Genomic DNA, 14,502 nt, shown 5'->3' with positions numbered 1-14,502 from the left:
TTATTTGTGGTGCTGAAAATCGAACCCTATGCCTCATATATACTACGCAAGTGCTCTACCACTGAGCCACAAACCCCAGCCCTGCCACAGACCACTGTTTTTGAGTGGTAATGCTTTCTAAAATTTGATATTCAGAATAAGACAAAATGCTTTTCATAATACAATTTTTTTTTGGTACCAGGGATAGAACTCAGAGGCACTTGACAACTAAGCCACATCCCCAGCCCTATTTTGTATTTTATTTAAAGTCAGGATTTCACTGAGTTGCTTAGCACCTCACTTTTACTGAGGTTGGCTTTGAACTCGCAATCCTCCTGAATTCGGTCTTATAATACAATTTTTAAAGTATCAAAGCAGGAAAAGTGGTAATATTTCTAAGTTTTAAAACAAGACGTCTTTTTTATTCCTATGAAAGAATGAGGAAAGTAATTTAGAACATGAAAGAAATGTCATTCTTTCTACATCTTTCTTTTGAGGACACCTGATATATAGATAGTTAAACATACATGTGGAATAAATGATGGGAGAAATTCCTTCTCCATGAAAAGATGAGCCACAATTTTCTTTTTTAGGCTTTTTTTAATTATTAAAAATTTGTTCTCGGGGCTGGGAATATGACTTAAGTAGTAGCACGCTCGCCTGGCATGTGTGAAACACTGGGTTTGATCCTCAGCACCACATAAAAATAAAGATATTGTGTCCACCTAAAGCTAAAAAATAAATACTTAAAAAATTTGTTCTTTTTAGATAAACATGACAATAGAGTGTATTTTGACATATAGCCAGTGAAATTCCACACATTTCTTTTTGTATAGCTCCCTTAATTAATGTGTTTTAAATTATTCTATTCACATAGGTCTCTGCACTGCGCTTTTTGTTTTATAGCAGAGTATATATCTGTAATTATTTTGCCCAGGATTATCAGAGGCATTAATTCCATTTCTATAATGAAGAAATTGGTTATATTTGCTGTATTGCGTGGTTTTAGATGAAAACTGCAACAATAAGGAGCTTTGGGAAAAGGGCAAGGAATATCTAGAACTAGCCTTGGCAGAGAGAAAAAGGAACTAAATAAGAGCTTCTTTAGTTGGAATATCAGCTATCTCAAAAGGCACAACTTCTATTATGGGAGCTTAGAGGCAGAATAAACTGGATAAAGAAACGTAGCTTTGATTTGGATTTTAACATAGAGTTGAAATGACTCTTTTTTTTTTTTCAAATATTTATTTATTTTTTTAGTTTTCGGAGGATACAACATCTTTGTTTGTATGTGGTGCTGAGGATTGAACCCGGGCTGCATGCATGCCAGGCGAGCGCGCTACCACTTGAGCCACATCCCCAGCCCCTTGAAGTGACTCTTGTAAAAACTCCTTGGAACCTTGGTTTTAAAGGAACATCATAGAATAAATGGGGGAGAGGACAGAGGGACCAGAAGATTGAGTATGATGAAAGGCTAGAAAATGACTCCAAGAGCAGTTAAGCTGGACCAGTTTGATGTGACAGGTCATCTAGCCTAGTCCTCTGAGAAACATGGAATTCCTCTCCAACACTCCTTATAGGTGGTCATCCCTGGACTGCCTCCAGTGGCAGAAGGCTTACTGACTCTGGAGGCTAGTAGTCCCTGATTGGGGTTATGCAGGTACCTGTAACGTTTTTTTTTTTAAATCTTTTTTTGTAGTTGTAGATGGACAGCATGCCTTTATTTTATTTGTTTATGTGTGCTGAGGATTGAACCCAGTGCCTCACACATGCAAGGCAAGCACTCTGCCTCTGAGCTACAGCCCCAGCCCCCTGTAACCTTTTTTTTTTTTTTTTACTGATTACAAAAGAGGGATATGGCCCCTGTTTCTTTTTTTAAAAACACCCAGTATTGACCCATAAAATTGAAAAAGGGCAAGTTCCCAAGAGCTCATTGGCAACTATATATTATACACATACATACACATTTTTTCTCTACATATGCTGCCAACTGTGTAAAACAGTTCATTTTTAATTTTTGAGAATATTATATGTGGTATTCTGCAGTTTTCTCATTTAACATTTTGAACATCTGTGTTGGTGCATATGGATTAACCTCATTTTTTAAAACAATCATATTTAGTATATACCAGAGTTCATTCAAGTGATGATAGATAACATGAATTAGTCTCAGTTTTTATACTCTTTTTTAAAATTTTTTTTCTTTTTCTTTTTTTAAAGAGAGAGTGAGAGAGAGGGGGGAGAGAGAGAGAGAGAATTTTTAATATTTATTTTTTAGTTCTCGGTGGACACAACATCTTTGTTGGTATGTGGTGCTGAGGATCGAACCCGGGCCGCATGCATGCCAGACGAGCGCGCCACCGCTTGAGCCACATCCCCAGCCCCAGTTTTTATACTCTTAAAGTAATAATGCCATGACCATCCATTATCTTGACAGTTCTAATTTCAGAGTTTTTTTGTTTGTATATTGACCAAAAATCTTCCTCCTGACTTCTACTTGGTCCTGAAAACAGATGCCATCTTTGTCCAGAGTCTTCTCTTGAATTGAAACCTTCCTCATCTAGTTGAACATTCTTCCTTTGGATCTCTTCACTGTCTTCTAGATGTGGTCCACTTTGTACATGTCTTCTTTGAAGTGTATTGATGAAACTGAACACTGTCATAGTTCTGGTTTTTACCTGAATGAAGAAGGTGGAATGGTCTCTTACTTTTAATTCAGTCCATTAATTTATTAGCATCAAAGGCTGCTGTATCATGCTGCTGGTTCATATTTAGGAGGGTCAGTTAAAGCTTTATGGATCTCTGGAGCATCTGGTGAAAATATGTCTTTCCTAGCACCTCATTTTACCTCCCAATTATGCATTAACACATAATCATTGCTATAATTTCAGTTGGTTCACAGTTCCTTGGTGTTTCTCTTCTTTATGATTAGATCTTGTTGATTAGTTTGCTGAAGTTATAGACTCTCTTACCCTCTATCAGTGCTATCACATAATCAAAAATTAAACAGGAAATAGGGTCGGTTTTGGCATTACCCAGTGAGTTGATATTGCTTCCTAGTGTGTAGCACTTTCTTCCATTTAAGTGCTGTTTTTTTTTAATAATCCAGGATCCACCTCAGACCAACAAGTCTGTAGTTGGGAAATCTGGCTTTTAGTCCATTCTTCGTGATTCCACACAGATTACAGAAAGTGATTAAGCAGCCCTCTCTGCAATGCCTCTCAGGATCCCAGGCCAGTATTTGTGAGATCAAATAACTTGAACCTGGTGTATATCACTAGCTGGTGTTTCTTTTTTCCCCTCAACCATCTTGGATTTAAGTTTCTTCCCAGTAATTGTATTTGATCTTCAGATGGGAAAGAATAAGACATTCTTAATTGAGAATGGAAATAAAACAGGAGTAAGGCTGTTTCTTTGCCTGTTAATATTACACTAGCCACCCTGCGTGTGTGTGTGGGGGTCTTCACTTTTTCCTCTGTTGTCTTTTGACTTTAGCCTCTAAAATGTCATTTATTCAATATCTAGTACTCTGTAAAGTCACAGTTCATCCTGAGGCTTCAGCATCGTTCACTGTATCCTTACAGCTCCATTTCACTCTTTATAATGCTTATTTTATGTTCCTGTTTTTACCATCTGTTGTAAGAGGTTTTTTAACATCTGAATTCCAGAAAGCTCTCTGTGCAGCACATCAGATTTTTTACTTTCCCCTTTCTTCCCTCATCAGTGTATTTTTGCAATTACGCAGTCAGCATTATGCTTTTGAGAGCCTCCAATCCTTCTTGAGCTTTCTTACAGTTTCTGATCTTGGAATTGATCCTAATTTTCCTTTGAAAGACTTGAAATCTGCCTATCCAATATGTGCATCTTTCTCCTTCCTTTCTTGATCTCCAAACAACATGGCTGCTCTATCTAAAGCTTCCTTCTACTTACACATTAGCAAGTAGGTTTTACTAGTGAGGATTAGGTCCAAAGTAACAGTTGCTCTCACTTCTCCTTTACTATCTGAAAGGACTAATTTTTTATACAAACCACAAGCATGTTATTTGATGCATTGATTAAGCTGAGATGTCCTTTGGTCAGCAATAATAGCAAATAACAGTTATTATTTTTTTTTTTGTATAATGCCACATGACAGATTCCATACTAAATTCTCTCCATGAAGACTATCTCACCTATCTCCTATCACAAGATTAGGAGGCATGGGTGTTATTATCCCAATAATAATGGCTGAAGAGACAGGCTTAAGAATGTTGAATTAAATGCCCAAGATCACATAGCTTGTTTCATAATAAGAAATTTCCCAAATTGAATTCTTAGCCCATTAAGTCTAAAGTTTTTGATTCTGCAACTATTTCAACAAAGTTGACACAGGAGCATTAAAAGAGGTTGGAAACCATAATCTAGAGCTTATATATCCCCTTATATATTTTCAAATGCTATAATACTTTGCCTATAAATTTTCTCAAAAGAACATAATTCTAAAAGTAATGATATTTATATCAAAGTGACCATAAGTGCTATCTTATTGCTTAATTTAAGTTTTTATAGGTGTTCCACATCTGGGATGATGGGGAAAAATGGCTTTAGTCACCATAGTGGGTTGCTTGGCATAGTACTTAATTACTATGCTGGATAAGATTCTGTTACTTGAAAACCTGTGTAGCTCTTAGATCACTGACTATGCAGTAGGCATTTAAATATTTAATTTGAGGTTTATGATTTCTAGAATATTAACTTTTAGCTCCTACAAATCAGTGAGAAAAATGGGTAAGGCATACTTGTTAGATGATTCGTAGAAGAAATTAATGGAAAAGGAAAATATGAAAAGATACTCATTCTCACTAATGAAATATTTTTTGATGGCTTTAGGAGAATCCTTCCCCCTTTTTTTTCTCTCGGTGTGGCGGATGAAACCCAAGGATTGCACATGCTAGGCAAGTGCTTTACCACTGAGTTATATTCCCAGGCCTTTTGGACCCAATTTTTAAATGGCAAGAACTCTTTTTTTGGGCTGGGGATATAGCTCAGTTGGTATAGAATGATTGCCTTGCATGCTTAGCCCCCTCAAAACAAAAAAAGAACTTTTTTTCTGTTTATAAACATAAACATAATACATGGAGAACAAAGAGTGAAAAATGTTTGTGAAATTCTAGAGAGAATCACTGCTAACATAAGCAAACATACATAAAATTTTATTTAATTAGGATAATACCATTTTTTTGAGAGAGAGAATTTTATTATTTTTTAGGAGAGAGAGAGAGAGAGGAGAGAGAGAGAGAGAGAATTTTAATATTTATTGTTTAGTTTTTGGCGGACACAACATCTTTGTATGTGGTGCTGAGGATCGAACCCGGGCCGCACTCATGCCAGGCGAGCGCGCTACCACTTGAGCCACATCCTCAGCCCAGTACCATACTTTTAAAGAAACTGAATATACTGCAAACATCATTCTGTGTTAATATATAATCAGTGACATTATCCTTAGTGGCTGAGGAGTATTCCATTGTTTCTTTTTTCTTTTGTGATACTGGGGATTGAACTCAGGGGTACTTTACCTCATCCCTAGCCCTTTTTATTTTAAGGTAGGATCTTGCTAATTTGCTGAGGCTAGCCCCAAATCCTCCTGTCTCCATCTCTTGAGTCACTACGATTACAGGCATGTACCACTGTGCCTGGCTTCCACTGTTACTCATAAGAGATTGAAGCCCAGTAAAACATTGGTTTTCATTTTAACTTTTTATATGTGAAGTAGAAGTAGTAAAGGATAAGGCCTGATCTTTCTCTTTTTCCTTTATTATATTATTTGTCTTATTGAAATTGCTTATTTACAGTTGCTCATTATTTGCTGATTTCTTCCACAGTTGTTATTTTGCTTGGATGCCTAATCATTGTGATCCATATGTTCCTTTTTCTTCAGAACAGTTAATAATAGATTATATTCTCTTTGAAAGGAGTCATTAGGCTCATTCATTGAACATGTTAAGTGTTTTAATAAATGAGTATCATTTAAAGATTTTTCTAAAGAATAATGGAAGTTGTGCTGTAACATACTGAAAATTGTATGAGGTTTGGAGTAAAATTATCCTGGTTCAGGGTTCAGATCTAGCTCTACCAGTTTTAGTTACATAAACAAGTTGGTCAAGTAATTTAGCATTCTAAGCTTCAGTTTTCTTATCAGGAAAATAAGGATTGTTATTACTCTGTCACAGGAGAAATAATTTAATACAAGGTGCACATGTAAGCACCCAGTACAATAATAGTGTTAGTTTTCTGTCTTACATAGTTAGGCAGGGGGTTCTCAACCTTTTTTGAGCTAGTTAAGCAAAGCCCATGGAAAGATCTCTTCTTAAAGTAACAATCTTAAATTCATAAAATAAAATGGCTGAGATTACAAAGGAAATCAATTAAGGATACTTTATCAAAATGCGTAAATGTGGGCTGGGGTTGTGGCTCAGTGGTAGAGCGCTTGCCTAGCATGTGTGAGGCCCTGGGTTTGATCCTCAGCACCACATAAAAATAAATAGAAATAGGGCTGAGGTTGTGGCTCAGCAGTAGAGCACTCGCCTTACACATGCGAGACCCTGGGTTCGATCCTCAGCACCACATAAAATATATATGAATAAAATAAAGGTATTGTGTCCAACTACAACTAAAAAATAAATATTTAAAAATAAACAAATAAATAAAAATAAAGGCATTGTGTCCATCTACAACCACAAAAATATTTTAAAAAATGCTTAAATGTGGTGCTTTATTTCAAACACTTGTTTGGACTTAGATGGGGAAAGAATGAAAGGCTTTATTACAGGAAGAGGAAGAAAGGAGAAGGGAAGGGAAGGGAGGGGGAAATAGGAGAGAAAGCTCATAAATACATGTGCTTGGTCTTGACTCCTTCTGTGCTGTCATCCCAGATTTTCAACATTTTCCTGGACATTTCCTCCTTGGCATCTCAAACCAGCTTATCTTTCCTGTTTTCCTGTATTGATATCACTACTCTGCCTATCACCTCAAGTCTGAATTCTCAAATCATCTTCAAATCCTTGCTTTTTCAACCTATTCCTGTTTCAGTCATGGATATCTATAGATTTGATCTCTATAATATCTCATTTCTCGTATACAAATTTAGTGTCTTCTGACCTCCTTGTCATATTACAATATGTGATTTTTCTGTTGGTCCCAACCTCCTACCTCTTTCACAAGGTACTCCTTGAATGTTTGGGGCCAGTTTGGTATGCTATCTATATAAAGTACTGCAACATTCATTCACAGGTTTGTTGTGTAGTGTCATACCTATATTGACTCACTGTATTAGTAAATTGGTATTTGTTTTCATTTTCCTAAATATATTCTAAATTCTTTGAGGAAACAGGCCACATCTTATTTTCATATCTTCCCCACAATTCACTTAAAAATTCATCATAAGATCTTGATAGTCGTCATCACTAGGTAATTCCAACTCCAGAAGCAAAAAACCCCTATTTTTTTCTAATATTTTTTAGTTGTAGATGGACACAATACATTTATTTATTTATCTTTATGTGGTGCTGAGAATCAAACCCAGAGCCTCACATATGCTAGGTGAGTGCTCTACCACTGAGCCACAACCCCAGCCCCAAGACCTATTCTTATCTACTGAATTACTACTGTAGTTGTTGTTATCATACCAAATCTTTGTGTCAAAAATCTACTGGGAATCATGCACTAACTTGCATGATTTCTCAAATTACTCAATCATGGTTATTGTTTTTTTTTTTTTTTTGGTGTTACCTGTAGTTAAGAAAACTTCAGACATTATTTCCTGTACTATGAAGCCCATATTTGACCTCCTAGCCCCTACGCATAGCTAGGGCCTACAATAGGTGCCTAAACCGTTTTATTATGAATTGCCTTTTGCCTGGAAAATAGCTTATGCTTAAAAATAACTTGCTTACTTTTAAAAGCTTGATAATGTATGTAGATGATTACAAATATAAATTAACAAGAAAAACAACTTTAGTAAAGGAGCCTAAAATAATATCTTGATCATTTTAGTGAGCTTTGATATTTTGTTTACCACTTTTTCTTCTGGCTAAATTGTTTTACTTGTATTCTTAGGTTAAAACATCAGAATTTTATAGATATTCCCGACAGCTGCGCTATGAAGTTGACCAAGCACTGAATTACTTTCAGAACGTTCACCAGCAGCCTTTGCTAGATATGAAATCAAGCCGCATTCGTTCTGCCAAACCACAAACTACAGTATTCCGTGGAATGATTGGACATAGCATGGTTAACAGCAAAATACTTCTCTTAAAAAAGCCAAGAGTCTGGTGGGAACTGGAGGGCCCACAAGTACCTCTACGTCCAGACTGCCTTGCTATCATCAATAACTTTGTTTTCCTGTTGGGTGGGGAAGAACTGGGCCCAGATGGTGAATTCCATGCTTCTTCCAAAGTGTTCAGGTATGACCCAAGACAAAACTCTTGGCTGCGGATGGCAGACATGTCTGTACCACGTTCAGAATTTGCAGTTGGTGTTATTGGGAAGTTCATTTATGCTGTGGCAGGAAGAACCAGAGATGAGACTTTTTATTCAACAGAGAGATATGACATCACCAATGATAAGTGGGAATTTGTGGATCCTTACCCAGTAAACAAATATGGACATGAGGGGACAGTGCTCAATAACAAGTTGTTTATCACTGGAGGAATCACCTCATCCTCCACCTCTAAACAAGTGTGTGTGTTTGATCCCAGTAAAGAAGGGACCATAGAACAGCGGACCAGGAGAACTCAAGTAGTCACCAACTGCTGGGAGAATAAGAGCAAGATGAATTACGCAAGATGTTTTCACAAGATGATTTCTTACAATGGCAAACTCTACGTCTTCGGTGGCGTCTGTGTGATCTTGAGGGCCTCTTTCGAATCTCAGGGCTGCCCTTCCACAGAAGTGTACAACCCAGAGACTGACCAGTGGACCATCTTGGCATCCATGCCAATTGGTAGAAGTGGCCATGGTGTGACTGTGTTAGACAAACAAATAATGGTTCTTGGAGGCCTTTGTTATAATGGTCATTACAGTGATTCCATTCTCACTTTTGATCCGGATGAAAACAAATGGAAGGAAGATGAATACCCCAGGATGCCCTGCAAGCTGGATGGTTTACAAGTATGCAACCTGCATTTTCCGGACTATGTACTGGATGAGGTCAGACGTTGCAACTAATGACATCTTTCTCCCGTTAAAAGAAAAGCAAACAAAGTGTTTGTGATAAAGTAGTTAATTAAAAAGCATAAAGAAAAACCTCACCAGTTTTACTATCAAAGCCATTGGTCTAATATCGTAAGAATTTTTCATTCTGTGCTAGCATTCTTTTTTTTTTCTTTTCAGTGGCCTCAAACTCATGCAATAAGTTAATTCTAAGCGCTAGCTCTTGAAACTACTTCCAGAAGCAGTTCAGTAGAATGCTCCACTTATCTGGAAAGTTGATTTTCTGCATTAAACATTTCTTTCAGATGTTAGCGTAGAAGTCCTGCATCTTCTAAGAGAAGACCTGATACGTGTCACTGGATGTGATTTCAGTCCCTATCTCTATCTGAAACCTTTTTGAACATTAGTTTCAGTGTATTTCAGTCTGTTATATGTTTTGGTTTTATTATTTAAAAGTTCAAAACTCTTGACCTTTTTGCATGGCTTTTTGCTCAAAATGCAAAATTATAAATTTTCTACAAAATTAACTTTTTATATTCAGAACACTATTTCTAAGCTGCCTTCTCTTATCTGCATTGTGTTAGTGAAAGCATATCCATACTCGCATACATGGTATAAATATATAAGGCACATCCCTTTTATGCGTGGTTAGGATTATATATTTTTAAGCTAGTGCACTTGCACACACAGTTCGCCATACTTGTTGAATTTTAGATGTAATGTCTTTTCATGTATTAACATTTCTAGAAAGTTAAAATAACTGGAGTCCTCATTTGGTATCAAACTAGCCTATCTTCAGTCCATATTGATTCAGTAATATTTGAACTCTTATATTCCTGAAACACTTATGGATTTATGAAAACATTTTATATTTTCAAAAGTAAACATTAGTGTTCCTTATCGATACATGTCTTTTCTTTTTGAAATGTTTTTCTTTGCAGTCTGTTTAAAGTTGCCCTGTTTTTAGTGAGAATTGGAGTGGTATATGACAAGCTCTGATCCTGCAGCGTGCAAGCACTTTTAAAGAGAATTTAGGTAATACCAGACTCCTAAATAAAGGCCCCTTAAAAGTAAGTGCAACTCCCATTCTTTACATTCATTAAGGCTGCTGCATCTGTTATTGAATGGAGGGTAGCAACGCTTAGAAAATTTGAGCTCAGTTTGACTTGGAGGCAAGAAAGAGAATAGTAATATTACTGGTTATATCTACCTGTTTATTTCATTCAAAATATTCAGTGGCACTAGGGATGCCAACCCTTGGTTTTGTTTAATTACTGGAAGCTACAAGCATGAAGGATATTAACCACAAAGTTCATAATGGATCAAGAATAGCTGTTTGAAAGCATTTATAATAAATGTTTTAGCATTAGCTGCACCTTTCAATTTTTGAAATGCGAAGGAAGAGAGTATAGTTGACAAAAATTAGGCAAGAGTAACCTGGGAGTGGATCATTCAAATTGATGCCATTTTCTCATGAGTAGTCTATATCTGATACAGATTAGATCTACACTGGCAAAACTTGCCAGAACTTAGGATATTGGTGCAATATTGCAATGCCTTCTATATGGCTGCTGTTGTATAAGTTTTCTAGTTTCACTTTTTTTTTTTTTTTTTTTTTTTTTTTTTTTTTTTTTTTTTGCTGCTGCCACCATTGAATATAAAATGGAAGTGTGAAGTCGTGGAAATGTGAAGACTGTTTTTTGTTTTTGTTTTTTTGCAGTTCTGATTAGACGTACTATGAAACAAAGCCTGATTTTAAGACTTCAAATCTGGAGGCATTTGAGGTTTAAAAAACAGTCAGGTATACAAGTAGCTTTTGAAAAAGAAAGACATTGGCGTAGGTTTCAGAACTCAATAATAATGTTCTTTTGTACATGAGTCTTAAATTTTCTTTAAGTGGTCCTTTATTTACTTACTTTCTAAAAATTTGATATCTTAGTTTCCCATGGAATGTGGGTAAAAGTCTTTTCTACATTTAAAAATTAATTTTTAATTATTTTACTTTGGAAAACTAGGAATTAGTTTAGCCAATTAATTTTTTCCTAATACATTAGTTTGTTAAAAATTTTGTATGTATGTCTCTTGCTTTAAAGAAAATAACGTCTTCATTATTTTCCTCATCATTGATATCTTTTGTTGGAAAAGACCAAGAAAGAACCATCAGACAGGGTACCCATATCAAAGGCTTTATACTCCAGTGGTGGTTCTCTTTAATTGCTTAGATATGATTTCATAGCCCTGTTTAAGGAAATGTCTGAGCAAACATTGAATATTCTTGGTCTTCCATTTTAAAGATAGAAGGCCAATATCAAAAGTTCTTGTTTCATAAAATTCGTGAAATCTTAACTTGAACTAACTCTGGGTTCAGCTTCATATAAGTCATGTCTGACCTGATGTTAGCTGTAATCAGTTTTGAGCTTTAAGAATAGTTGCTATTGCTTGGGTTCTGAATGTATGAGAAAACTCTTCTGTTTATATGTAGTTCTAATTTAGGTTATTCCGAGTCCATGATTAACTTACATTCCCTTTTAAATTTATGGTTTAATTGCTACAAGAGATTTATTTTTGTTATACTAAACTATGGAAAAATTTTTCATAGAATTTTTTCAAGTTTATTTTTTGTGTGCTTCATTTGGAACCGTTTTTGTTTATATACATTGTATATGCTCAAAATAGACATTTAAAAATTGGTAAGAGATTTGAAAACTCTACAGTATAACTGTTCTGATCTTTATATGTGTTATTTTCACTTTACATTTTCAAATGCCAGATTTCACAAAAATAGCTGATCTTAATTAATTACATCTTAATTAGGACCATTCATTCTCTTCCATGTCTTTGACCTTCTAAGTTTTGATTTTAAAGAAAATCCTTGCACTACAGCCTTTTCATAAAATGCAAGATTCTCACATTGAAGGTTTTGTATTAGAAGAAATGCTACTGGTTTTTAAAAAGCAAAGCGTAATTAATAGAAAGATTAGCTCTTCTTGAGACAGCTTTCTCTGTGTCCTCCTCATTATTCTCCCTGTGTGAGTGTTACTCGAATTGTGAAATACTGACTGAGCCCTTCACTTATCTTTTCTAAAGCAGCACCTTTGGACACCTCATTCTGGGAAGCCTGCTCGAGTCATAGTAAAGGACACGCACATTTGTGTGGGGAGAAATGGTAAAAATGGAAAGTTTTGTCTTAATTACATGAAACTAAGCTTTAAAATATTTTATAACAAATTATTTGAGCTGCATAATCTAAACATGTCAAACGTTCAGTGGGACTATTTTTATATATGTATATGTGGGTGTAGGTCATAACATTTCAGTTTATAATATAAATTGTTATTTCAGTTTATAAGCTATCTCATAAGAGACTAGCTCTTTTGAGAATACATAATTTAAAGTTTTAGACTGAAGTAAAACAGCATAGATAATAGTGTAAATTAGATATAATTGAGGGCTATATGGCAGTAAAACTGCTAGTGCCAGTTTTCTTGTTTGCCTACTATACATTTTTGATTTTGTTTTTGTATTCTGAACATTTCTAGAGATCATACATTTGTTCAATCGCATTTAGAGTCGGTTTGGGAATAAATATCTTCTAAAAAGAGATTTATCTTAAAATTAAAGTACTGAGAAATTAGTTTATTGAGAGTTTATAAAGTCAAATATTCAATAGGCATAGACTGGAATAGATAAATTCATGGAAATCATATCCTCTCAGTATACCAGTATAACTTCAATATTACACAAGTAACATTGAAAGAATGCCATCAACTTTGTTCCCCCTTCAAAATTCTTGAATTTTCTTTTTACATCTTTGGGAACAACTACATTACAAATTTTATTAATCAGTATACCAGTAAGGATTAGGTGTTTGCTTTCTGAAGGAATGTTCCTGACAGGTGATCAGAGAGGTTATTTTCTACCTAACTTGTATGTGCCCTACACCTCTTGGGCATCCTTTGTCTATAGAAAAATATTTTGACCTTTAGGTACATTTTGGGCCAGTAGTCAAATAATCCTAGGGCCAATATAAAAATCTTAGAATAATTTAAGGTTTGCCTTTTATACCTGTTTTGAAAGCCTTTACATTTTTGTCAGGTAATTTTTTTCCCAAGCCGTGGATATAATCTATTCAAACATGTTTATGCTATCCATTCTGTTTTTAAATTGAAAAAAATGTTAAAAGTGTTTATGAAGAAAAGTTTAAATAAAATATTTTTAATCTTTAAAATATACTTCTTTATCTCTGATTATTTACTATCTTTATATAGCCCTTCACATTCAGAGTCACTAATGACTTGATTAGCTGTATACATTCTGTTTTCCTTCAACATGCCAAGGAAATGCCATGAGAATATGATTTCTACTAGTGCTTTCAGCCACAGATTTAAGTGAGAGCATTAGAGTGAAATTATTTATATTCTTATATGCAATGGAAATTTTACAATGAAGCCAAGTAATTAAAGTTCCACTAACAGAGTTTTGCAGTTTTTGTAGGATAGAAATATAGAACTGAGAAAAAGCATTTTCAAGCCTCAAACCTTAGTTTGGTGATTTTTATATTTCCTTCTGTATTTTTGTCTTCGTCGTCATCGTCTTCTTTCTTCTTTCTTCTTCTTCTTCTTCTTCTTCTTCTTCTTCTTCTTCTTCTTCTTCATTCTTCATTCTTCATTCTTCATTCTTTATTCTTATTCTTCTTATTATTTTTGGTACCAGGGATTGAACCCAGGGGGAGGCGTTTACCACTGAGTCACATCCCCAGCCCTTTCTATTTATTTTTTTGAGATAGGGTCTCCCTAAGTTACCTAGGGCCTTGACAAATTGCTGAGGCTGGCTTTGAACTTGTGATCCTCCTACGTCAGCCTCCTGAGTCGCTGAGATTACAGGCATGCACCACTGTGCCCAGCTGACTCATTGTTCTCAAAGGTATATCTGAAATTAGGGAATCGGCAGAGGTTTGAGGTATACACAGGCATGTATGTGCCTTTTGAATGGATTAAGAAACCTCAGTGAATCCCCAAGAACCTAGATGTTGGCCTCAGGCCACCTTTCTGATTTCTTTCTCCCTATCACTTCCTGCACTCCATTTTGTGATATGTGTTCATTTCCAGCTTCATATTATACTTGCCTTTTATTTTCCCCTTCCCTGCCTGTCAAAATCCACTTATCTTGCAAAGCCCAACTCAAGCACTCCCCTCCATGCCTGAAACCTCTTTTCTTCCACTGAATTAATTACCTCTTATATATTCATTACTTTTGTAGCTCTTATTTCGTTCATTTTGCTTAATAGTTGAGTATAATTCTTTGTTCACGACTAAATCATAGTCTCCTTGGGTG

The 14,502-nt window shown here is 35.3% G+C and overlaps 1 protein-coding gene across 2 annotated transcripts in view; it reads left to right on the top strand.

The window, feature by feature from the left end:
* The window catches only part of KLHL15 (kelch like family member 15), a 43,587-nt gene extending 30,175 nt beyond the window's left edge, over positions 1 to 13,412 (top strand). For both annotated transcript variants that reach the window (XM_081278366.1, XM_081278367.1), the window contains exon 3: positions 8,074 to 13,412. In XM_081278366.1, coding sequence (XP_081134492.1) covers positions 8,074 to 9,183 — 1,110 coding nt within the window. In that variant the 3' untranslated portion in view covers positions 9,184 to 13,412. The remainder of the gene's footprint in view (positions 1 to 8,073) is intronic.
* The last annotated feature ends 1,090 nt before the right edge of the window (positions 13,413 to 14,502 follow it).

The sequence above is a fragment of the Spermophilus citellus genome (genome assembly GCF_964194105.1).
Source record: "Spermophilus citellus genome assembly, chromosome: X".
NCBI lineage: Eukaryota > Metazoa > Chordata > Mammalia > Rodentia > Sciuridae > Spermophilus > Spermophilus citellus.
The sequence above is the reverse complement of the archived record's forward strand: the minus strand, read 5'-3'. Positions and strand labels throughout refer to the sequence as shown.